This window comes from Paramormyrops kingsleyae, chromosome 14, assembly GCF_048594095.1.
Source record: "Paramormyrops kingsleyae isolate MSU_618 chromosome 14, PKINGS_0.4, whole genome shotgun sequence".
Lineage (NCBI taxonomy): Eukaryota > Metazoa > Chordata > Actinopteri > Osteoglossiformes > Mormyridae > Paramormyrops > Paramormyrops kingsleyae.
The window spans coordinates 21,099,254-21,123,366 of record NC_132810.1 but is presented as its reverse complement, the minus strand read 5'-3'; the positions used below and the strand labels follow the sequence as shown (position 1 = coordinate 21,123,366).

Here is a 24,113-nt window from a genome sequence, read left to right as displayed (position 1 = left end):
TAATGGGGTCGGAGGCATCGTCGCTGATGGCACCACAGTTTGCACTATAAAAATAATAAATTAAAAAAACGCTGCGTTAATTTCTTTCTCCTTTTGCATCGATCTCATAATTCAGGAAGCCTGTCAATTTAATGTTGGTTGCAACCAAATAATGTGCTGTCTGTATTGTAGATTCATTTGCATTAGGTATCAGAGGATCGTAGTGATGACAAGGTTACAGAAAGTTGCATTGTTTAAACAAGTCTACATTAACTTTGGGGGCTCAACAGATTTCAACCATACGCTGCCTATTTTTGTAACTTATTCATCCTAAAAATGGACTCATTTCAAAAACAACCCCATCGGTCTCATGAAGTATGTTATCAAACCAGCAGTATAAAATCAATTCCAATTGAATTGTTTATTTATTAGTATTTTAATAAACGTTTAATCAATACCTGAGCTTGTAAAGCATATAAAGGGTTTTTAGTTTGGCGTCTACTTCCACCTAGTGAGCAGCTGAAGGTATTACATGGAAGATATACTTGTGTACTTCTGTTCGTGTTCGAACTTACTTTTTTTCCACGTTTCTGACCGCTTAATTGGTATATCAAAAATATATACACATCCTTTTTGTGCATCATGTTGCTTCTTTGCTGCCGTTGACTTATTTCAGTAAATGCACAGCGCAAATTTTTAAATTATAATAAATATTACCATCGCGAACAAGCGATTGTCTGTATATCTGTCGGGCCAGTCTACTCTCTGCCTGAGGTCCAAATACAATCATACCGAACACCATGTAGAAAATAATAACTGATATCTTTCACGAAGCCATAAAGTTAAGCGCACTCCACGGGTTGGTCCCTCCTTTCCGGTTACGAAACGCAGTGACAGAGGCCATCTTGCTTTCATTTTCACTTGTCTGACATTTGTTTCTATTTAATAAATGCGTTTACCAATCTGCCTAAATACTACTGTGTAGGAAGAAGGGTAACAGAAAGACGAAAATGCGTTGTCGTTGACCCTCTTTTAAGGTAGGCGATTAAGCTAGTTAATTCAGCAAAATACACTGATACTGAAATTCGCAGTTAACTAGATCATGCAATTAGAAATGGACTTGCACCCGGTCCTCATCAGGAACGAAATGATGACAGTTACTGTGTTAATTGTATGTCCTGCATCTAAGCAGTTATTTATTTTATATACATTTACGTTTTTACAGTAAATGTTTTAGGGAATATACCGTAGCCTATAGTGCATTCTTCAGTCATTGCACCTACGATGGCTGGTGTTTTCAGTTGATTTGCTCATTATTAAGAACTGACTACACTTGTAGGACGTGTATGACTGCTATACTTTAAAGAAATTGAGTTGATTTCGTATTCATTTAATCCTATCCTTGTAAACTTTTTTTCATATGAACACCTACCAGCATTATTCGATGCAGAACGTACTAAATATTCCCGAAATAAACGTGGTCACGAGGTTTCTCGTTTGCACAAGCACTGCTTACTTAAGATTACGGCTGCAAAACCGCTGTTATAATTTAAAACGTGGGGCATTGTGTACCAGCCTGGTGCTTCCCGGACCCTTGAACCTGAGGCCAGCGGTCAGGTTTCACCCTGTAGCGTGTTATTATATAAGTTTTAATTATTATACGTGTTTGCGTGAATCAAGCGTTTTAATCGTTGACGACCCATTGTCGCGATATGGACGCTTTCTTAATACCTGATGTATGTATGGAAGTAATTCCTTTGTTTATGTATAAATTGAAATAGGACTAGAAAGAATAAATCTTACAGGGCATGTTGCTGCTTGGCTTCTGATTTATCTTCAGATATGAGCTGAAAACCTTTTTGCTACATATCTCACTGGTTGGGGGTTTGAATCCTGTGTGTGCCCAGACACATGTGGACCTCTGTGTGTCCAGTGGTGGACTGGGATCCCATTCATCGCGTCGCGGGGACAGACTCAATGATCACTATGAGGCTTTACTGAGTGAGTTGTTGGATGGATGTAGTGAAGTACTGAATGAGAAATACTGTTTTAATAGTAACCTGTATGCCTTTTCAGAGGGATCTTTCTGTACACTCAGATCAAGGTGGAAGACAATCATGAAGTGGTGTAAGTCATGAGATGTGTAACCTAATTTGAAGCCCAACCACGGGCTTTAGAGTCAGAGCATGGCAAAGCACATTTGACTCACATGATGACCTTATTTATGTATTTTATTTTATTTTACTTTTTTGCAGGATGGCAAGGGCTAAGTTAAAAACATACATGACCGCAGCCGGATTTTTGCTGGTCATATTCATCATTACCACTATCTTGAAGTCGCTGCAGCCAGAGGGCTCTGTGTTAGGGAGTCCCTTTGCTCTTGGGCTTTTCCCGCATCTCAGGAAGACTGAAAAAAGTGAAACTCATTTGCACGTTCCAGAGCTTATTGTGACTGCTAGGACAGCCCCAGCGGAAGGGAAGAGACAACTTGAGGAGAGAGCCATGAGTCTGCAAGTCGCACACAAGGCCTTTCCGCCACCCAATTACAACCTGCATGCATTCTACTACTCATGGTATGGCAACCCGCAGTTTGATGGCAAGTACATCCACTGGGACCACCCCGTCTTGCCTCACTGGGACTCTAAAGTGGACTCGCAGTATCCCAAAGAAAGGCACAGCCCCCCAGAGGACATCGGGGCCAACTTTTATCCTGCACTTGGAGCCTATAGTTCCAGGGACCCAACAGTCGTCGAAGCCCACATGCAACAGCTTCGGACGGCAGCTGTCGGTGAGTCAGTGTTGGATTCTCCTTTTTCCAACATTGCAAATTTTTCAGCACGAAGCTTCATTAACATTTTAGCAAGCCGAGAAATCTCGCCAAGTGGCCTTGACCTATTTGTGATGTTCTGAAGATCTCTTCCTTGCGCACTGGGAAGACTGAGCTTTGAGTCTTGCTATGGTCTGCCCTCTTGTGAATTTATAGAGTATAATTTATAATTTTCTGTTTGTGTATATATAAATGTGTTGTCTTGGCAACAAATGCTCCTCTCAGAAGGAATATATATATAAAACAAAAAACTGTACATTAATATATTAATATAAAAAGCATACCTCTTCTAAAAGATAACTATCTCCCTCATGGAATATGGCTTCTTATTGGAGAACACTAGGTCACCCGGATTTGAGCTTGGACTTGATGCTTTAGCATATGTCCAGCCAGCTTGCGAAATAGGCCGATTAAAAATGATGACATTGCTCCAGTGGAGAAAGATAAATAGCTTTGCCCAGGGAGAAGTTGAAATGTAATCACTCGGCTCACGTTAATGGATTTTAGCTGTGCTTAAACTCACCCCCCACTGCACCCCCCCCCCCCAACCCCCCTCCCCCCCGCTCCTCGCAACCACCCCTTGCTTGCTGCCCCAAGGAAAATCTCACTTTTAAATAATGAAAGGGAGGAAAATAGAGCACAGTGTTAAATGTATGCAGCGAGCACAGTAAACTTGGTTTGGCTCCCACCAGCTCCTGTGCGCTGTCTGTAGAATGGAGGCCAGCATGCACTGACGTTTGTGGCTCAGTGTGCTTGTGTCAGAAATTCCTTGGTTCAGGTCCCATGGTTGGCAGAATGACTTCACCATCAAGCCCTTGAACGAGGCTCTTAAACTCCAGCTTACCCTGCCTTTCTTCGCTTGGGATAAAGGCGCCTGCCAAAATGTGTTTGAGTTTTCTGAGTTGTCCCGTAGGCAGAGGTGGACATTTCAGGTCCAGAAAGTGAAACTCCAGGCCAAGATTTTGTTTCAACCAGCCAGCTGAGTACTCTGTCACTGCGACTTTTTATGCCCAACTGATTGGTTGAAACAAAATCCTGGCTTGGATTTTTACTTTCTGGGTCTGAAATGTCCACCTCTGCCCGTAGGTGTCATAGCCCTTTCCTGGTATCCACCCAATACAAAGGATGATAATGGTGAGCCTACTGATGACATCACCCCCCTGGTTTTGGACGTGGCTCATAAGTACCAAGTGAAGGTGAGTCTGCGACGTTAAGGGTGTGCGGAGGGGTGGACAAATGCATCGTTTCCTTAGGAATTACTTAGCCTTTATCCCATAGCCTTTAGCCTTCGTTTATATAAGTTTTGGGCAGTAGTTGAGTATGTACCTAGTTGCATGGTAAGAGCTGGATGTGAAGTTATCTCTATGCTGACTAGGTCAGACTAGATTTGTAACTATTCATTTAGAAAAGGCAACCTCACATACCCCTTAAAAGCATAGCACTCACCCGCCTGAAGGTCTTCCCAGGGTCCCAACAGCGTCATTTACAGAATCTGTCATTAGGGTGCCTCTCAACTCATCAGATTTTGCATCTGCTTAGAAACTTTCCTACTTCGCTGTATGAATGTAGGAATGGAATTATAGTACATAGCTCCTTAGAGAAGGAGGCGTTATTCTTTAGGGTTAGGGAAACTTTCAGACTTCTCTGATGAGCTGTTAAGTGAGCACATACATGCGAAAACATGTAAATAATACATTTTGGTGGCTTTTGATCAAATGTCATCAGCAGCTGCCTGCAGGACGGCTGAAATTCTGGAGCACTAAGTCACATGACCGATTCTGAAGAGTCCTTGGGCTCTCTGAACTAGATCATGATTTTCTTTTATCCTCTAATAACTGGAATGCATGGACTGCATCCAACCCTGATGCCAGCTGAAGGAGCGTAGCCAAAGACCCACCAGCCTGAACTGTGTCCAGCCCATTTAACACCAGCCATACGCAGATGTAATACTTTCACTGCCTGTCTTGCGTTGCATGTGATGGCTTGTGTTGCGCTTTTGTGGCAGAGGATTGCATCACAAAGCACACCTAGTGAAATCAGCCAGTAAAAGGCCTTTAGTCTTTTTTCCCCCTCCATTTCCATAGTAACTGGGCAAAATACCGTCTATGCCTATTGACTGGGTAGATAAAACAATTCTAGATAGGTCCAGTGTAGGTATTACAGTTTGTTGCAGTTTTCTGTGGTGGCTCTTTTTGCAGTTGTACTGTAGTAACCTGGATTTCCATCTCTGTCAGGTTGTTTTCCATATAGAGCCATACAAAGGAAGGGATGACCAAAGCATGTTCAGCAATATCAAGTACATTATCGAGAAGTGAGTTAGTGCATTATCCTTATTTTCTGTTTTTAAGGAGGATACAAGTTGCACCAGATATAAATGTGTGTCTTTGGACAGGTATGGGGACCATCCTGCCTTCTTTCGCTACAAGTCTACTGATGGAGCGGCTCGTCCCCTGTTCTACGTGTATGACTCGTATCTACTAGGTCCAGAAAAATGGGCAAACCTTTTAAAGAGCAACGGTCGCCATAGTATAAGGAACACGCCGTTCGACGGTCTCTTTATAGCTCTGCTGGTCGAGGAACAGCACAAGAGCGACATTTTGGCGTCCGGCTTCGACGGCATCTACACCTACTTTGCCACCAACGGTTTCACCTACGGCTCATCGCACCGCAACTGGAAGTCCATCAAAAGCTTCTGCGACAGGAACGGCCTGCTCTTCGTACCCAGCGTCGGCCCGGGCTACATGGACACCAGCATCAGACCATGGAATTCGCAGAACACGCGGAACCGCATCAACGGGAAGTACTACGAGACCTCGTTTGAGGCCGCGGTGGAGGCCCGGCCCGACATCGTGTCCATAACCTCTTTCAACGAGTGGCACGAAGGGACCCAGATTGAGAAAGCTGTACCCAAAACATCCAGCAAAACTGTTTACCAAGACTACCTGCCTCACAAATCTGACGTGTACTTGGAGATCACCCGCAAGTGGAATGAAATTTTTGTTAAAGAAAGGAAGAAATGGCTAGTCTGACAGAAAACACATGGCATCAAATAAAGAATATCAGTCCAGCTATTGTGGACCATGGCAAATAATTTCATTATTTTATTTTTTTTACTTTATCTGACATTTTCATCCAATCTGACTTACAGTAGAGTGAAGGGTTGTGATTTTTTTTTTCTCTGTGCTCCCTGAGGTTTGAACCTACAACCTTTGTGTTGGCTAGTTGAGCTATAGGGTTTCATGAACTAATCGCAGCTTAGAGATGTAAATGAACACCATTGATTGGTGTTTGGGCTGTGGGAGGAAACTGCGTGCTAGAATCATTCCTGCCAGGTGTGCAGGATAAACGCTATTGGCTGAGCTCACCTGTTACTCAGAATGAGAGGCGTAAAGGAGACCTGCAGACTGATGGCCTTAAGTCTCATGTTTTGTAAATCTGTCTTATGCTCTTTACATCTCTGTATTTAAAATGATAAAGCATAGGATTGTGGCCCTTCCCACGGCACAAGAGAGCATGCTGAGGAAATCTAAGAGCAGCGATTCTCAACCCATGGGTCGCGGCAAGTACTGAAAGGGTCACGAGGCAGAGCTGGAAATATAAGCATTTTAAAACCAGCAAGTTCCTATGCTGATCCACGATCAGATATCCCAGCCTAGAATTAACCTGTATAAACAGGTCTTGGGTCTGCAAATGCTTAGCGCCAAAGTAGTGAACCCTCAACCAGTCCAAGAAGCCAAACCGCAGATGCTTAATTTAAAATTCACTGGCACATCCAATCAGATTTTGTGCGATAGGTATCGATTGGCGTAAATCGTAGAGTGCATTGTGCGCTTCATAATAGTGTTAATTTAAACTTGATACAGGGTTGTGACTGAGCCGGCATGGTAAAAATTAGGTCGGGGTGCAAAAAAGGTTGAGAACCACTGGTTTCGAGAATGCCATTTTCCCTAATCACAGGTTTGTGGACTGTGGGAGGAAACCTGCACAAATGTGGAGACTTTATATACACTGAGTCAGAGGTGAAAAACCCTTAAGGATTCTCTCCGAGCAGCTGGAAACTGGTGGGACACAGGCTTTTTACATTCTGGAACCACGACACGATGGTCAGCCTTCCGAAATCGTGTCTGCATGGTGGCAGCTCTCGTTCTGCACAGATCGTATTGTGTTTCAGGTAAAACGTCTTATTTAATAAAATAAAATCTAATAAAATCCCAAAAAAGATCTTTTGAAAATGTTAATTTGAAATTTTGTTGTTTCCTTTGGCAGGTTCTTTCACATAATGGTCTAAAATAAATGATAATTACAGTAATCTTTAAAAATGTTTAACTTGGGTGTTCTGCTAATTTCACTAAAATATCTGTGCTGGCATTTTAACTGAACACTTAAGATTTCCAGCCCAGATATAATGCACTATTGAATTATACAAAGGCACATTTCAGGATTTTAAAAATATAAAACACTTCTAAAAATATGCAAGAGCATTTGTGAGCACTTACTAGCAATTTTCTCTTCCTTTTACAATTCATATGGTGTCCAAGAGCTTATCATGAACTGTCAAATTACTGAATCCTTTTTTTTTTGCCAGTGACAGCAGCCAGCTATAAATAGCAAGGCAAAGTACGCTAAATACACTGGGAAATGATTGACAAGGCTCCAGGGACTTCTGGGAGTTCTGATGTGTGTGGAAGCTGCACCTGTTGTTGGTTACCTCAGTGTTGCTTGACGTTCTGGAATCTGCAGTTATCCGTTTGTTTATGTTTGGTGTTTTTTCATGCCCTCATCCTGAATGGTTCCTTCTAAGCATTGCCTTCAAGTCTAGGACTACTCCAACAATGCAGTGCTAGTATTCTGTGCTAGTAAAACCCTAAACCAGGGTTCTCCAATTCCGGTCATGTAAAGGCCAGACACTTTGCATATTTCCCTGCTGAAACACACCTTATTCGGCTCACCAGTCAATTATCAGATTTAATAGGTGTGTTTGAGCAGGGAAATCTGCAGAGTGTGTCTCAGACCCACCCTCCAGGACCATAATTGGGAAACCCTGCCCTAAACTATACCTTTGTGTGTAACGGGGCCACAGGAAATTATAAACACACCACAGGCTTTGTTTTATGTTTACATGTTTATTACCCTAAATTAGGGAAGGTCACAAAATTCCAGGCTGAATTGCAGGTTAAACAGATTTTTTTGTAAGGGGAAACTCAGTGGTCTCACTCTGACCCGAAACGTAAAAGGAAATCTAAGTGAGTGGTAAATGCAGACAGGTGTTTATACTGTGACAGATCTGTGATGCCCTATCGGTGCCTTTTCAAATCAAATGCTCTTCATTCGACGAGTTAACAAGCCAGACTCATCAAACCCAGTGGATCATCCTCTTAGTAATGACCCTGGAGGCATCACTTAAAACTGTTTGGTCATTCCGAAGAGGTTGCAAGGTTCTCCAAGATAGTACCACCTGACCTTTTTTTTGCCTGCTGGTGCCTCATCCATGGAAGACCTTCTCAGTCCAGTTGGGTGTTTTGCAAGCAGTTTGTCACCTTCTGTGACTGTTAAAGTCCAACACAGGCAATTATGTTGTGCTCATGCTTTCCCTCAAGAGGCTCGCAATCCCATCATTTTGGAACATATTTGACAGCTAAATACAAAGTTGGGCTCTAGTAGTGCTGCCAGGAAGTAGTCATTGTATTTTTCTTTTAAGAGAAGAAAGAGAACATGATATGGAAGACAACCAAGGAGAAGCGCGATGGATCTGATTGGCTGATTGGTAAAAGGACATTTAAATAAGAAATGTCACATGACGCAAAAGCGTGGTCCACAAATAGAATGTCCTTAATTCCTGTTTTATTGCAAATATATGATGATGAGGGATAAAACATATATTTTGCTGAAAATATATATATATATATAAATGAAATACCACAAGAAACTTGATAAAGTGTCTGAAGGAACAACCGCGTCCCAACATGTATATTCCAGGTCTGAGCTTTGAATTGATGTCCATTGTCCCATTCCCATGAAAAGAACTGATAAAACATCTGGCATTACTCTCAGTCAAACCGAGACAAACTGAGGCAGAAAATCACACATAGAGTGTTTTTCGGGTACGATTTCCTGGGTGCCTTTAAGAACTGCAAGCAAGTCGCTACTCTGCCACAGACCAAGCTTGGAAACCGACGATGTGAGAAAATCTGAAAATGCAAATACTTCCACAAAACCGTTATTTGCACACAAATAGGAAGAGAGTTTTTATAGGTATCGATTTCTATTTTATATTTCGGAGGGACTGAAACAAACTACACCGTGCTTAGCAACCTCTGTTGTTTGTAACGTTTGTTTGCGGTTGGCAGGACGACTAAGGCTGTCAGATCAGCCTCACGCCTCGTAGCTTCTCCATAATGAGTCTTTACAGCTATGTGCTGCTTGTGTTATGTACAGTGGGCTTGTCAGCAACTGCCTACTTCATTAAAACGAAGTGACAGAAATTCCACACGGTACAATTGTGACATATTTTGGCTGCTGAAGGCTCTATATATTTGTCAGGCTGTGATGTATTTGCTAAGTGCTATTACATGTGCATATATGGTCTTATCTGACTCTTGCACCTGAAAAGATTGTCAAGTCCACAAAATACAGCATGCCTGCAACTTGTCTAATTATAATTAATTCGCGCAATTAAGGAAATGCTCATTTATATTCTCTGAAATCTTCCTTGCAAAGGCAGTACTCAAACTGGTTTCATTAAAACCATTTCAGACCCAATTTTCTCTTTGTGTCACTGTTCCAAACAATCAAACACAACTTGTATAGATTAAATAAACACTTCTGAAACATTGTGTTTCAAAAATGCCTTTTGCCAGATAAAGGGTCACATTAAAATTGAAACTACTGCTTCATTCCTCTGCTCTTGACCTCTGGAGCTGCTGCCCTTCCCGGATCTGTGCACAAAGGACGAAAACTGCAGCCTGGTGAATTTCCCGGGCTATTTTTGCAATGCAAATTCACTCTATAATCCTCTTGAAAAATGATACTACCAGATGGCCTTGGCTATCATCAATAATTTTTTAGAAACGTGTCATCGATCTGCATTTGTCTGTTGAAAAATAAAAATATAGCAGAACTATATTCAGTAAATATAGCATTCCGTCTGAAAGCAAATGTTTTCATTTGTGGCCTTTAGAAGGATTAATGTCATTTTCCTTCTGTATCGCTGTCTGAATTTATTTGTTTTTAATATATTATTAACTTATTCATAGTCATTGTATAGAAGAAGCAACATTCTAGAGTCCAAAGTAGCCTTACAAATACCATGTGATTAAGGAAGGTTTGTATAAAATGCTAACTTAGGATCATTAGGTTAAGATTCAGAGGATGTGCTTGCCAAGGACAAAACACTCTCTCTGTGATCCCAGGCCAAGGCAGGACTCTCAGCTACTGTCAATGAGGGGATTAGCATGAAAAGATTCTAGTTTGCACCACATGGGTATGACCATGGACTGCTCTGTGTGTTCACTTTTCATTTTCTATTTTGTTCAAGGTCTTTTTGCTAGTTTTTACAATAAAATCCCACTTTCTCCAACATCGCTACCGTCCCTTACAGAGACATATCAGCACATTATTCCATGTCTAATAATCCAAACATTGCACCATTGACACAGAGATTAAAAAAAATGAACAAAAGGAGAAAAAAGTCTAGATAGAGTTGGCACACACCAAATGGGATAGCTTCAAGCATAAAAGGACATTGTATCATTTAGTAATCAGTGTTCCTTTGTCATCATCGAAAGGGATGTTCCCCAAGTTTAATATTAATATATTATATTTCTTCCACTTTTCATTTTCTTATGTGTCGATATCATCATATGAACAGGATTAGTGATTAATATCATTAACAATGTAACAAAAGAAATAACCAAATTAAATCCCTCAAATGCCCATACAAAATTCTTAAACTCTACTTGAGCCAAAATCAGAAAATGTTGCATCTTTGCTTCAGTTGCTGTAATGATTTATTAATACTCTGCACACAAACATGGGCCTGCAATCGCTTCCTTATGAGTCTCTCAAGTCTTGTCAGTCCCATCACTATGATGGGTTTTCGATAGTCCTGCAGATAAACTTCTCCCTTAAAAGGTCCCAAAATGTTCCAGGCACCGTGGCCTCTCTGCCCCCCCAGAGATTACAGCTAATAGGAGGGATCGTATTTATAGATGGACTTTTCCATGTGTGTCCTCCTTAATCTCTGTCCTGCTGCTTTCCAACGCTGCTGAAATCCTCCACCCTCTGGCTCTGTGAGCATCAGGTCAACAGACAAGGTAAGTTTGCAACTAACCATCAGTTTTAAACCACAAGCAACAGAAAACTGCATTCAAAGCTTCACTTTGAAGTGTTCCAGAGAGTTCCAGAATTTTTTAACTAGATCAGGTTGTTGGGTGACCAGTCTGGAAAATGATCAACCTTCAATTGCACATATGCTGAAGCCACCCTCCTTGTTAACCAGACAGATGAAAATATATTTTACAGTGGTTGGTAAGACTATAGTAATGGCTCATATCATACATCTGGGGAGGAGACAGCTTCAGTGTTGCATTTTTAGCTTCAGTGAGTATATATTACTCATGATATTGTCTCAATTAGCTCTGCCTAATTTGAAACTGAGGTGTTTTCTTCATGCACAGGGTGAAGAGCTGTGGGATAACATTTAGATTAAATTGCATTCTAATTAACCTGATCTCAGAGTTATCAATCTTTTTTAGAGGAATATCTCAAACCTCAGTATACGTCATTCCTTTCCGGTCAGTTTGAAAGTAGATTAAAAACTGCTATTAGTCTTCTGCCAAATTTCTACCAGCCCATCTGTTTTCTCTCAAAATCTACCGCTAAAGGGTTCTATCTCCCATTTAGGCCAATCAGGTGGAGAGTTAATATGTCCAGTGAGCGATTCGATTGCCATTACTGCAAGGACTCCTTGCTGGGGAAGAAGTACGTGCTGAAAGACGACATTCAATACTGCACGAAATGCTACGAGAACTTGTTCTCCAACTGCTGTGAGGAATGCTCTGTGCCAATTGGGTGTGACTGTAAAGTAAGTCAGATTTGGTGAGGTAGCGGCTAATGCTACCACGTTAACATTGTTTTCAGATTTGTTCTCTTCCTCTAGCTCTAATGCAAGGTGCAAGCTTTTAAGTGACCTAATTTGAGGAGCTTGGTGGGATTTCTTCACAGGCAATTCAATTTTTGGCCATTTCTCCGTTTGATTAATCATTTTATTCATTATTTTAGTAACTGCAGCATTTTCAACCTTGTTGAACGTGGAGTTAATGTTTTTGGTAAACTGAACTCCATAGTTATAAAGTATTACTTTAATGTGTTCCACTTGATTTAGGAACATAATTTAGGTAAAATGCCATAGTGAGTATTAACTGACAGAGCTACAGTTATTTATTCTGAACTTTGGTGAAGTCAGCCTGTACATCTGTATCGATTTCATGAATAATATTACATTTAGCAAATTTTACAACGTTTGGAAGAAAAATCTAGTAACCTAGATACATATACATTGAAAATAATGTGAACACATTCTTTGAAAGTACTCAAACTATTGCTCAGTATATAAGTATTTTTCCATGATATTTGTATGTTTAGTCAGCATTGTTACTCTTGTGAAGGTCTGTTTTTTGTTCACAAAACACCTTGATTGTAGGACAAGAAAGAATCTCAAATCTAGAAATCAGTAAACAATAATGTTGCTGTGACGACTCTTTAAATAAAATTTTGACCTCATTTATTTGTTAGGATCTGTCGTACAAGGACCGCCACTGGCACGAACCGTGCTTTAAGTGTGCCAAATGCGGCCGCTCACTGGTGGAGAAGCCCTTTGCAGTTAAGGATGAACTCCTGCTCTGCACTGAGTGCTACTCTAACGAGTACTCATCCAAGTGCTACACCTGCAAGAAGCCCATCCAGCCAGGTAAGGCACTGCCACTCCTGAGATGTAGGATACCACTCTGGTACAGTTTTGTTCCGCATTAACATACCATGAAAATGTTCCTCAGGGTCTATTTCTGTACTTTAAATGGTACATTTACCTACAACTAGGGTACTATTGGCAGACCCTTGAAGGTACACCCCCCCAGTCACAAGTGATTGTACCCTCAAATGTATAAATTGGTAATTTATTTCTGGCAGTATATGGGGGATTGTCCTGTCTGTTCTCAAGATTGCCTATTAGTAGCTGGAGCCTGTTACTTGCAAGCCAAACTTGATATGCTAGTAAACATTGTTATTTAGTAGAAATTGTATAATGTCAAATGAAGAGCTAAATTTACACATCCATCCAACCATAGTCTGTTGCAGGATTACAGGCAGGGAAAATCCTGAATGGGATGCCAGTCTGTTTCAGGGCACCCACACACACAATACAGGCAATTTCAATACACCAGTCCTTCTAAACCACATGTCTATGGTTTGTGGGAAGAAACTTGAGTGCCTGGAAAAAACTACCCAATCACAGGGAGAGCCTGCAAACTCCACACATAGACAGATAGGGGTGATTCTGGGGATGTGGGGCTCACAGTGTTACCCAGTGAGACACTGTACCGCCAAGGCGTGCCCATGTTTATGATAAACGAGTGATTCCTGGAAGTCTGACATTAGCTCTCATGCCTACCCTGGGGTCAGATTGACCCCAAAGGCACATGTCAGGTGACTTCTCATAGTCACATAATTATCGTAGGAGCGTGTAAGAGTTTAAGTGGCAGTCTTTGTCTAATGGCACGCTCTCCCATGCTTGAGGTTCTCGCAAAATGGAGTACAAGGGCAACAGCTGGCATGAGACCTGCTTCCTCTGCCACCGCTGCCAGCAGCCAATCGGAACCAAGTCCTTCATCCCGAAGGACAACAGCTACTACTGCGTGCCCTGCTACGAGAAACAGTTCGCTTACCAGTGCTGTACCTGCAAGAAGGTGAGTCTTTCACAGCACAGTGGTCGATGTAAAGCCAGTTACAGACCGGTGCTCTTTCTATAAGGTGCTTGTTTGGGTTTTTACAAGGCCATAACGACAGGGGGGGTGACGTACCACGACAAACCCTGGCACCGAGAGTGTTTCCTGTGCATCGGGTGTAAGAAGCAACTAGCAGGCCAGCGCTTCACCTCCCGGGACAACTACCCATACTGTCTGGAGTGCTTCAGCAACCTCTACGCCAAAAAGTGCGTGGGCTGCACAAAGCCCATCACCAGTGAGTATCTAAAAGCCTTACTGTGAGTCACGGAATCCTTCACTGAGAAGCCTGGTGCTTTTAAACCAGGGGTCTCCAACTCCTGGTATTTACCTGAGAACAGGTGCGGCTCATCAGTAACCAGGTAGGATAGGAAACTGGACAATAGCTCTCCAGGACTGAAGTTAGAGACCCCTGTTTTAAATGTTGAGTATTCCTGGCACATAGTATTCAAGGGAGGTTGAACGGGAACCAACTGGATGTCACTGAATGAATGCTCTGCTTGATGAGGGTCTTATACATAATCGTAATACATAATACATAATCTATTATAATCCATAGTGTGTATTCCTTGAAAATGAATCTAGAACCATCTGGCTTGACTGCTGAAATTCCTCCTACCCCGGTTTACACATTCCAAACTAAGACCTAGATAAAAAATGTAGAGTTTCAAGTGTTTCTTGTGGTGGGTTGTAAACATGGTGTGATGTGTAGCTGCAAGGTGCAGGATCGGAGTGATTCTGTCGATGCAGCCATTGGCGATTGGTCCTTGTGGGGGTCGGTAACCATGGCGCCCGTGCGGCAGGTCTGGCCGGAGCAAAGTACATCTCCTTCGAGGAGCGGCAGTGGCACAGCGAGTGCTTCACGTGCGTGCAGTGCGCCGTCTCGCTGGTCGGCCGCGGCTTCCTCACCCACCGCGACGACGTCCTCTGCACCGACTGCGGGAGGGAGAAGTGAAGTCGCGCCAGTGGGAACACGCTCCCGGAGCCGTCAGATTGACCTCAGAACCTCCCCCCGTTCCCAAAAGCACAGAGCCAGGCTTCTCTGCACATCTGCTCGTCTAGAAACACGTGAAAGTGAAGCTTTCATCAGAATCCTTTTATTTGCCAAGCACAAAAAGTGCAAGGCGTTTGTTCTGGTGCAGTTGGGGGCATGAATATAGAAATTAAACACACCACCAAGCCAAATTTACACAAAACAATAAATATAATAAAGATAAAAAGGAGAGATAATAAAAATCTGCTATTAATAAATAAATAAACTTATTCATTTAAATAAGGGTAAGACAACAATTCATTGTATCTGAAGTATAACTATGTATCCATATTAATCCTGGATACACTGATGTCTCTGGCAATATTTAAAATATAAATTTAGAGTATTGATTGTGTCAAAGACAATGCAAATGATGAATTGTTAATGCTCACTGATTGCTTGAATACACCTCAGTCAAAAAGGCAGACTTACATTTCAGGCTCGTGCAGATGGGAATTCCCACAATGCTGAACTTGTAATATTTTATTTAACACAGCTTGCTAATCATATGTCATAACTGTGATACCTGATTTCCATACTTATGAGAAACATCTGCATTTATCCATATTCACGTCTTGCTTTTGTTGAACTGAATAAAATAAAAGCTTTAAAAACTGTGAAGGTAAAGTCATTTCATAACCCTCATGAAGTCTTACTTATATTGGTCATAATAAGCATTAAGCAATAATTACAAAATAAGCAATAATTACAAAATAAGCAATAATTACATCCATATGAAACCTTCACTTCCCATCCAGGGTGTACCTGCCCTGTACTTTGGGCTTTTTGGGAGAAGCTCCAGGAACCCCTCCAGTATGAACTGGGATAATCAGCTGGAGGATGGATGGATGGATGGATGGATGGAAGGATGGATGGACGGATGGATGGGTGGTTGAGACCTATATAGATGGTATGGTTATTCGATAAGTAGCAGAATAGCCTTGCATCTGCAGCATTAGAGCTCTGAATCCATTCCCCACTCTGTGCATGTGAAGTTTGCACTGGGACCACTGGCATTGTGCAGTTTTCCTCCTTTAGTCCTAGCACCTCTGATTTGCCCATTACGTGCTTGTTTGTGGGAGTGTGTGCCCTGCATTGGACCGAACGCTTCCCAGCCCTGTGCTCTATCCCTCCTGAGATAGGCTCCAAGTTGGATTCATTGATGTTCCATGTCATTTTCAGCTGCTCATGATCTTACACTTTAATAATGCCATTGATGGGGCCAAGGCTTTTTTTTTTGCGTCACAGTACTGCTTAGTCAGGAACATATAACCCGGAATCGCTGACTGAAACTTCCTCTCAGGATGCAAGTCACATGTCAGGGTCAAAATACACTGTAAACGGGCTTCTACTTTAACGGCAATAAGACGGGACTGCTGGACGAGGTATGTTCATGTTTTCTGCTAACAGTTCCGTGTGTTGTTGCCTGCGTCGCATGTCTTACATTATATGTAATATACGACATATGTCGTTTCATAACACAGAGGAAGTTTATGCAGGCAAACCGACTTTCTGTTTCAGCTGTGATCTGTGCTGTAAATGTTTTGGACTGGTTTGAATATTTAAGATCCCAGTATGTTTTCACCATTTATTCATGTCTATTTATGTTTGTACAATAAACCCACTGACTGACTAATTTATAAAGCATTTATATTTTGTTTAATTTATAACTTGTTTATTTCTGGTATATATAAATCTGCCATTATAATACTGTGTACCTCACATTGTCTCCTTTAGTGGCTCATTTGAAGAAAAACTTTATCGTTGCCAAAGAGGACAATGAGCCTTACAGCTTTCATGCCCTTCTTAGTCCTTGAGAAACCAGCCACGAGTAAAGAAAAGCTTAAATCTGGTTTCCAAGTCCTGGAAGGTTGTGGCAGGAATCTTTACATTGGGAGCAGAGATGGTACCATACAGCACTTCACTCTGCTAGAACCTGAAGGGAATCAGCAGACAGTTCGGGAGACAAGGAGGAAACAGCTGGGATCAAAAGATCTGATAACCCAAATGAAGGTCCTTCCAGTCCAGAACCACCTTCTGGTGCTCTGCAACGGTTCCATCACAGCTTTCAATATGTTCTCCTTGGAGCCAATCCCCACCCTGTCAAAGATCCGCAACGTCTCCTTAATGAGTGTCAATGACTCCTACAGCCTAGCCCAGCCCCTAGTTGTTGAGCTTTTCACGCTGGCCTCCAGGAGAAGAGCTGTGAGCATCCACGTGGTGTCAGTGAATAAGTGGGAATGTATCAAAGAGGTATCGCTGTCCCAGGACCCGGTATCATTGGCTGTGGATGGGTCCTGCCTCTGCATAGGCACAGATAAAAACTACATACTCCATGACCACAAGAGCGGCATAACCCTTGACCTTGTCCCACATGACTCCACTAATCAAAGCGTCATTGTACAAGCTGTGGGGAAGGGCGAATTTCTTCTAAATGGGCCAGGATCCTTGGGTAAGAAAATATATCAAATCTACATTTATCTACTGTGTTTATGACATTCAACAGTATGATTGATTTTTATTTTAATCTGATGCTTTCATAACGCAGACATGGTACGAAAAAACAAAATCGCGAAAAGTTATACAATCTCAAATAAAATGACGGGCATTTCATGAAGTTAATTCCAAACAGGCATATTTGTGAACAGCCATGGGATTTCCCAGCGTCCACCGCTGCAGTGGTCACAGGGGGTCTTGGCTGCAGCAGTGTACCCTCCCTATGTGCTCGCCCTGCAAAGCGAAGGGCTCCTCATCTACAGCATGCTGGATCAGCACCTCAAGCAGACCATCCCTTTGCACAAGGCCATAGGCCTGCTCTCCACAACAGGTAACTTCCGCCTACCTCTGTGTGAATATCCACCATTTATTTGGTAATATTGTAGCCATCCTTGCTAAGAGTCATGGGACTTGTATTAGGTGTGGTTAAGGAATACACCTGCAAGGTTACGAGGCAGTAGCCATCCTGGATGGGATGCCAATGCATCACAGAAGAAGACCAGTAATTAGTAGTAAACATGCTTTTGATTGTATTCCAAATAATGTCAAGTCAAGTCAAGTGGGACTTCACTGTCATGTCACCCATACACAAATATACAGTGGTACTCGATGTCGTTTCCCCCAGGACCACGGTGCAACATAAATCACATGGGGGGGGTACACAATTACAGCATTAAAACACACAGAATAAACATGAATAGAATGTGGTTTGTAAAAAAGCAGGAATGGAGCAGCAGAAAATAACTTTCTGTACACAATACACAGTATGTAAACTATGTAACATAAAAAGAAATGTAGTATGTAAGTTTGTACATAATATAGTATGCTATAATGCTGTTAATATATAATACCCTTAAAATACCTGTAATTTGTAACATGCAAAGCATACTGACCCAGAAAATGCATTTTTCTTCTGATCTTAGTGTTTTTAAGAATAAATCACTATTTTCCTTCTCTTCTCCTCAGAGAGTGTGTTTGTTTTCACGGAAAGTGAGGTATACAACCTGCAGCCCATCCCCCTTGACGTGCAAATCACGGCCCTTGTGAATAGCGAAAGTGTGCATGAGGCCTTGGAACTTCTGCAGGGCGTAGAAGGGCAGTTATCAGAGGATACATACAAGGTAAAAGATTAACTCTCTTACTCAGGGGGGGATTTCATTTTCTCCATAATGTCCATCCCAATATTACGCTTTTTGTAGTATAACATGAACAGGACTTACCTGTGTTATAATATGCCATAATGTGTCAGTGCTTATGTTTCCAGACACTCCAGAAGAACACAGCCCACACGGCCGGCTTTGTGAAGTTTTATCAGGGATGTTTCCAAGAAGCCAAGGAGCTTTTCATGTGAGGATGAATCTTTTTTTTTTATTAAACACATTTGGTAAATTAAGTCGCCCTGACAAAGTTACTTGCACAGCTAAGAATGTTCTCCAAAGCAACAATTATGGCCATATTAGATTTTGGCTTTAGTAACCCACAGGGGTGTACCTAGAAATTCTGGGCCCCCTGACAAGATGTTACCTTGCCCCCCACCCCCAATCCAATTTTATGTATAATTTTATGTAGGGCCCCTGTCAAGTGCTGGGCCCCCTGAATCTCCCGGGGTATACATGCCCCTCCAACACCCCTGATAATGCAGGTCAAGTACCGCATTCAAAGGCACTTCAGGGGTGAGTCTCCAAAGAGTTTAGCCATCAAACTTTGGGTTATGAAGTCGAGTTTTTAACCACCAAGCTCCCCAAATGCATGCTGTAAAAATATAGTTGTCCTTGCCTCTTTTTCACAGAAAGACAATTCCATCTTTTGGTTACGCATCCAATGTGATTTCCTTCCACAGCAAAGGTGACATAGACCCTAGAGAAATTATTAGCCTGTATCCCGACCTCCCGTCTCTGGGTGACGGATTTACGTCACAGCTAGCGGCCGTGTTCAACACCAGGGATCTCCGTGCAATGAGGACAGAGGACTACGCCACTTTTCAGGGCTACCAGGAATTCCTGGGCGGGTTCCTAAGCGCCATCCGGGGGACGGACCAAAGTCACGGACACGGCCGGGACATTGACTGCACGCTCCTGAAGCTGTATGCGGAGAGAGAATGCCACAAGGACTTGGACCAGCTCCTGTCTTCTGGGAATGACTGTCTTCTCGACATGTGCGTGCCATACCTGGAGAAAAACAAGAGGTAGGAGGTGTGTTATTAAAAATAACCTGTCGTTGGCTTTTAAAAGTTTCCCTGGATTTCTTTGTCACCACCTTTATAATATCTGGCTAAAAACAACCTCAGTAATTAGTACTCCTTAATATTGGTTTGTGATTACTTGGGAAAGCACATTTCCATCTGATTGAATATTATTGATCCCTGTGGGGAAATCCTCTGTTCACCTACCCCATTTGCTGTCCATAGGTGAGATCATGCAGGCAACAATGGGCAACAACCCATAGCGACGCCCAGGGAGCTGTTGGTTAAGGCCCTTGCTCAAAAGCCTAGAGATGTGCCAAGGCTGGGCATGAACCAGCAACCTCCTGATCATGGGCACAGAGGCTTAGCCCACTGAGCCACCCGCTATAGTTCTGAATAGTATTAAAGGTGACACAGAAACATAGTTTGGGGAATGTATGCTTTAAGATATATGCTGTTTCAAATCCTGATCTGCAGTTATTTCACCATGGGGCCCTTGAGTAAAGCAGTTACTCCTCAGTTACTCCTTAGTTACTCAGTGGACTGGCTGACCCTGCTTTTCTCAGCTTTGGACAAAAGCATCTACCAAATAAAGGAAGACTAGCTTAAATGCCATAAGTGCCATAAGATTAGTGAGGATGAATGTCATGCAATTCTAATAAAGATATTATTTTCTTTAAGATTCTTCTCTCTCGGTTTGCTGTATCAGAGTCATGGCCAGGCAGATGATGCGGTTCAGGTAATGACCTCTGAACTGATGAACTAGTGAAATAGTAAACTATTAACCAACTAAGTAACCATATTATAATAAAACAATGGAAAATGAGCAATACTAAGTGATACACACACACACACACACACACACACAAATTAATATATAATATCCTATAATATTAAAATGTGTAGTATAAAGTGCTGCTTACAAGGAGCACAGAATAGCAATAGAAAAACATTTAGAGATGTTTTAATATATTTTAAGGATATTTTTTCATAAAGTGGCCCATAGTCAGTGCATTTGGAATTAAAGAAAGCAGTACTTTATGAATCTGGTAACTTGTGTTGTGATAATTTCTCTGATTCTTAGTTTCAACACTTTTGACCAGCAGCATTTTAAGATTTAACTAGCGAACATGCCACATGTTGTTGCAGACCTGGGTGAAAATTGTGGACGGCTTCCTGGCTGTCAGTTCGAGCCCCGATGTGTACAAGCACATCGTGAAATTCCTGAGCCAGCAAAAGTGCCGGAAGCTCCTCTGGAAATACGCAGACTGGATTCTACAGAGGGATCAAGAGGTACCTTATCTGGTGCAAAAATGTAGATGGAAGACTATTATATGGTTGCACTGCACATAGTCTCAACATTGTCGCACCTTACGGATGAGAACTGCATACAAACACACACAGAATGGTGACTTACCAAAGGATTTAGCAAGGATTCATTCTCAGCTGTGTTTTTCAATTTATGCAAAGGCAAGAAAGATGTTGGCAAGATACAATGCCATATTAACTGTGTATTTACAATATTTTGACAGGAGGCCGTATATAGTTTTAAATATATATCTGCCCATCCAACTTCTATATTTATATTAACATTTTATAATTGTATATAGAGCAGACTGATGAAAATCCAAATTCCTGAAATTCTTCCAAATCCTATTACATAGATAGATTTCTGTCTATATAACTGACAGAATGTGCGATATTTAGGAGCAAGGATGTAGGCAGTACCTTTAAACTGGCTGTAGAGGGCAGCAGGGATTTTAAAATGCACAGCTCAGGCAGAAACATGCAAAGACAATATTACATACTTGACTTTAGAGTAAATGACAAAAATTAGCAGAATTATATATAAACAAACAGCCCTGCTCCAAACAGCAAATCATAGCTGTAACTGAACACGTAGATCATGCGGACGGAGTTAAGTGATTCTCTTACTGGCTGGCTAAGCATTAGAGTGGTTAAATGAGCATACACATAAATAATCACTGTTATTAAGGTACTGTATTTAATAGGAAAATGTAAACCATTGTTTGCCTGTAATCCTTTAGGTTGGAGTCCAGATCTTCACCAACAGAGGGGACAGCCAAGAATCACTCTCAGACGAAGATCTTGCATTTTTAACTAAATACCCAAAAGCTTTGGAGCTGTATCTGGAACATTTGGTTATGGACTTCAAAAGTAAGGTCAGTGCTTTAGAATCTCACGTTTATGTCATATGTTGAAACTTCTGGATAAAATAATACAGCTAATTGTTGAAATCATTATTTAGCTTTTTAATTCTTCACAGGGGTGCTGACAGAGATTTTGGGCCCCATCAAAGCGTATCATACTGGCCCTCAGCCTGACCCAATTCAATTACGTTCCAAATTTTTTTAGTGCCCCAGAGTAGAATCATCCTAACTTTTCCTCCCCAGTACGACGCCCTGATTTTTCAGATTTGTAGTTCCATTTTTTTTTCAGAAGGAGAAACATCACACCCTTCTTGCCACAACGTATGTTGCACATATACTGCGGGATTTGGAACATGTACGAGCCATGGACACAACTGGCAATACAACCAGATATAAACTCCAACAATTCCTACAAGATTCCACTTTCTACAATGCAGAGGACGTTCAAGGTCAGTAATAGGACAAAAATCTCATTTCATTACTTATTTTATTTAAAAGGCACATACATGCCTGTTTAAATCTACCTTTTGAGTAAGAGATCCCTGGATTCAGAGTTCCTGGTACATTGCACGTTGTCATTTTAGCAACAACATTATGATGAACCAGCACCACAAGGAACACATTTCATATTCTCATTTTGATGTTTTCCATGACTATAGAAGCAATCAAATGCACTCCTCTTTTTGTGGAGAAGGCCATATTGCATGGAAGAGCTGGAGAACATTTCAAGGCTTTGGAGGTCTTGGTCCACAAGGCAAAGGACCAGCAGGCTGCAGAGGATTACTGCAGGAGAACTTCAGAGGGCCAGAGCACGGAATTCATTAACCAGCTCTACCTCACCCTGCTGGGAATCTACTTGCAGTCGCCCCATTCAGTGAGCGCTGCAGTCGATCTGCTCAATGGCAACAGCGCTGCCTTCAATTTGCTCGACGTGCTCCAAGTGCTGCCTGATTCCTGGTCCTTGCAGCTGGTGGACAGGTTCCTGATCGAATCTCTCCGGTGGAACTTCCACAGCAGACAAATGAGGTGGATTGAGAAGAACCTGGTCCAAGTGGAATATCACAGACACAAGATAGGCTGGGTGAGTACAGTAGAGTAAAAGGAGGAGCAATCATATAAAAAAGAACAAATATATTGAAAATACAGATTAATATGTATTTGTTTCGTACTTCTATGATTGAAACATATTCAGTTCCCCTTTATAGGACAATATGACTTCTGTGATGAATATGTTTTAGTGCACAGTCCAGTTGTTTTTGGAGACAACATCCATTGCATCATCAAATACTCCCATTGTGACGTCACGTCATTGTCTTCCTGACAGATCAGAGACACTAGAGGAATGATAAAAGTGGAGAAGTGGCAGCTGTGCCAGCGGTGTGGGCGGTACCTCATGGAGCCCATCTTCCTGCGTTCTCTGAAAGGGGAACTGATTCACGAACACTGTGGCGTGTGACAGAATTAACTGCATTATGGGAATATACCCAGAGTGGTGATTTCATTGTAAATGTATGGATTCTGCAGTAAATAAAATCTTTGTACATTTCTATTTAGGTAATGTCAAAGAATCGCACATAGGTTCACCAACTCACGTTGTTCATCAATGTAGAATATAGAGGCATTCCCCAGATAACGAACGAGATCCGTTCCATAAGTCTGTCTTTAAGTCGAAAGAAAAATGATAATACAGTAGATAATAACAGTAATTATTATACAGTAATAGTATAGGTACCGTATCTACATACAATCTGTATCTGTGCCTCAGGCTAACAAACCGCTGAAGCTGTGCTGTGTTTTCAGGAGCGTTACAAAGTGGTGCATGTGCTTCTTATCACCAACCATTGCATTTAGCCCTAATTTTTAATACAACGGGCTTTATGGCAGTCCGTTCGTAAGGACCAGTTGTCCGTAACTCGGATGTTCTTAACCCCAGGACTGCCTGTACCTTCATTCAAACAGGTACATTTGCCTTCAGAGCCACTTCAAGTTTAGAGGATATGCACACTCCACACTCCCCGGAGCCTGTCTGTACAGCACCGTCGCACTGAGCTGTTCTTTTTGCATTGCCGGCCTTTCTGGTGGCTTTAATAAGTCTGCCTGCTCTCTCTTGACCTCCGTCATTAGCTTGGTGTTTTTGGAGACCTAACTGCCACTGACTGTAGCATTTTTGTTTATCCCCTGGAAAGTCTAAATGCCGCAGTATGTGAAAATCCCAGGAAGGTGGCTGTTTGTGATCCCGGAACAACCATGTCTGGCCCAATCAAGCACGCCGCATTCGAAATCACTTCGATCTGGGGTCTTAGCCATTTTTAGCCAAACAGTAACTGAACCTCTGGACCCTGTCTGTTTGCTGTCTGTATTCCTTAGCAGTCACTTGATTCACTCTTCGGGGGAGCAGGCTGTTTGCAATAGCGGGCAGGTGTGACTA

At 41.9% G+C, this 24,113-nt stretch overlaps 3 protein-coding genes across 9 annotated transcripts; all 3 read left to right on the top strand.

The window, feature by feature from the left end:
- The first annotated feature begins 841 nt into the window (after nucleotides 1-841).
- manea (mannosidase, endo-alpha) lies at nucleotides 842-5,873 on the top strand. Of its 5 annotated transcripts, none has more exons than XM_023839305.2 (7): nucleotides 842-1,016; nucleotides 1,887-1,980; nucleotides 2,056-2,106; nucleotides 2,235-2,767; nucleotides 3,893-4,002; nucleotides 5,041-5,117; nucleotides 5,199-5,873. In XM_023839305.2, the coding sequence occupies exons 4-7, from the start codon at nucleotides 2,236-2,238 to the stop codon at nucleotides 5,833-5,835; spliced, it is 1,356 nt and encodes a 451-aa protein (XP_023695073.1). In that variant the 5' UTR covers nucleotides 842-1,016; nucleotides 1,887-1,980; nucleotides 2,056-2,106; nucleotide 2,235; the 3' UTR covers nucleotides 5,836-5,873. The 5 variants fall into 5 exon arrangements, with proteins under 5 accessions (XP_023695073.1, XP_072554917.1, XP_023695071.1 ...); XM_072698816.1 differs by having other exon boundaries at nucleotides 2,036-2,106; XM_023839303.2 differs by having other exon boundaries at nucleotides 1,820-1,980.
- A 1,391-nt stretch (nucleotides 5,874-7,264) lies between these two features.
- On the top strand, nucleotides 7,265-14,892 carry fhl5 (four and a half LIM domains 5). Its single transcript, XM_023839307.2, has 6 exons — nucleotides 7,265-11,118; nucleotides 11,708-11,888; nucleotides 12,599-12,773; nucleotides 13,598-13,767; nucleotides 13,855-14,041; nucleotides 14,607-14,892. Exons 2-6 carry the CDS (start codon nucleotides 11,730-11,732, stop codon nucleotides 14,756-14,758), a joined length of 843 nt encoding a protein of 280 aa, XP_023695075.1. The 5' UTR covers nucleotides 7,265-11,118; nucleotides 11,708-11,729; the 3' UTR covers nucleotides 14,759-14,892.
- A 1,052-nt stretch (nucleotides 14,893-15,944) lies between these two features.
- Nucleotides 15,945-23,246, top strand: LOC111857920 (transforming growth factor-beta receptor-associated protein 1). Of its 3 annotated transcripts, none has more exons than XM_072698814.1 (12): nucleotides 15,945-16,221; nucleotides 16,574-17,288; nucleotides 17,469-17,663; nucleotides 18,299-18,453; nucleotides 18,597-18,679; nucleotides 19,173-19,517; nucleotides 20,196-20,253; nucleotides 20,664-20,807; nucleotides 21,563-21,697; nucleotides 21,978-22,134; nucleotides 22,345-22,766; nucleotides 23,010-23,246. In XM_072698814.1, the coding sequence occupies exons 2-12, from the start codon at nucleotides 16,616-16,618 to the stop codon at nucleotides 23,139-23,141; spliced, it is 2,499 nt and encodes an 832-aa protein (XP_072554915.1). In that variant the 5' UTR covers nucleotides 15,945-16,221; nucleotides 16,574-16,615; the 3' UTR covers nucleotides 23,142-23,246. The 3 variants fall into 3 exon arrangements, with proteins under 3 accessions (XP_072554915.1, XP_023694938.2, XP_023694939.2); XM_023839170.2 differs by having other exon boundaries at nucleotides 21,975-22,134; nucleotides 23,010-23,245; XM_023839171.2 differs by lacking the exon at nucleotides 23,010-23,246 and having other exon boundaries at nucleotides 21,975-22,134; nucleotides 22,380-22,652.
- The last annotated feature ends 867 nt before the right edge of the window (nucleotides 23,247-24,113 follow it).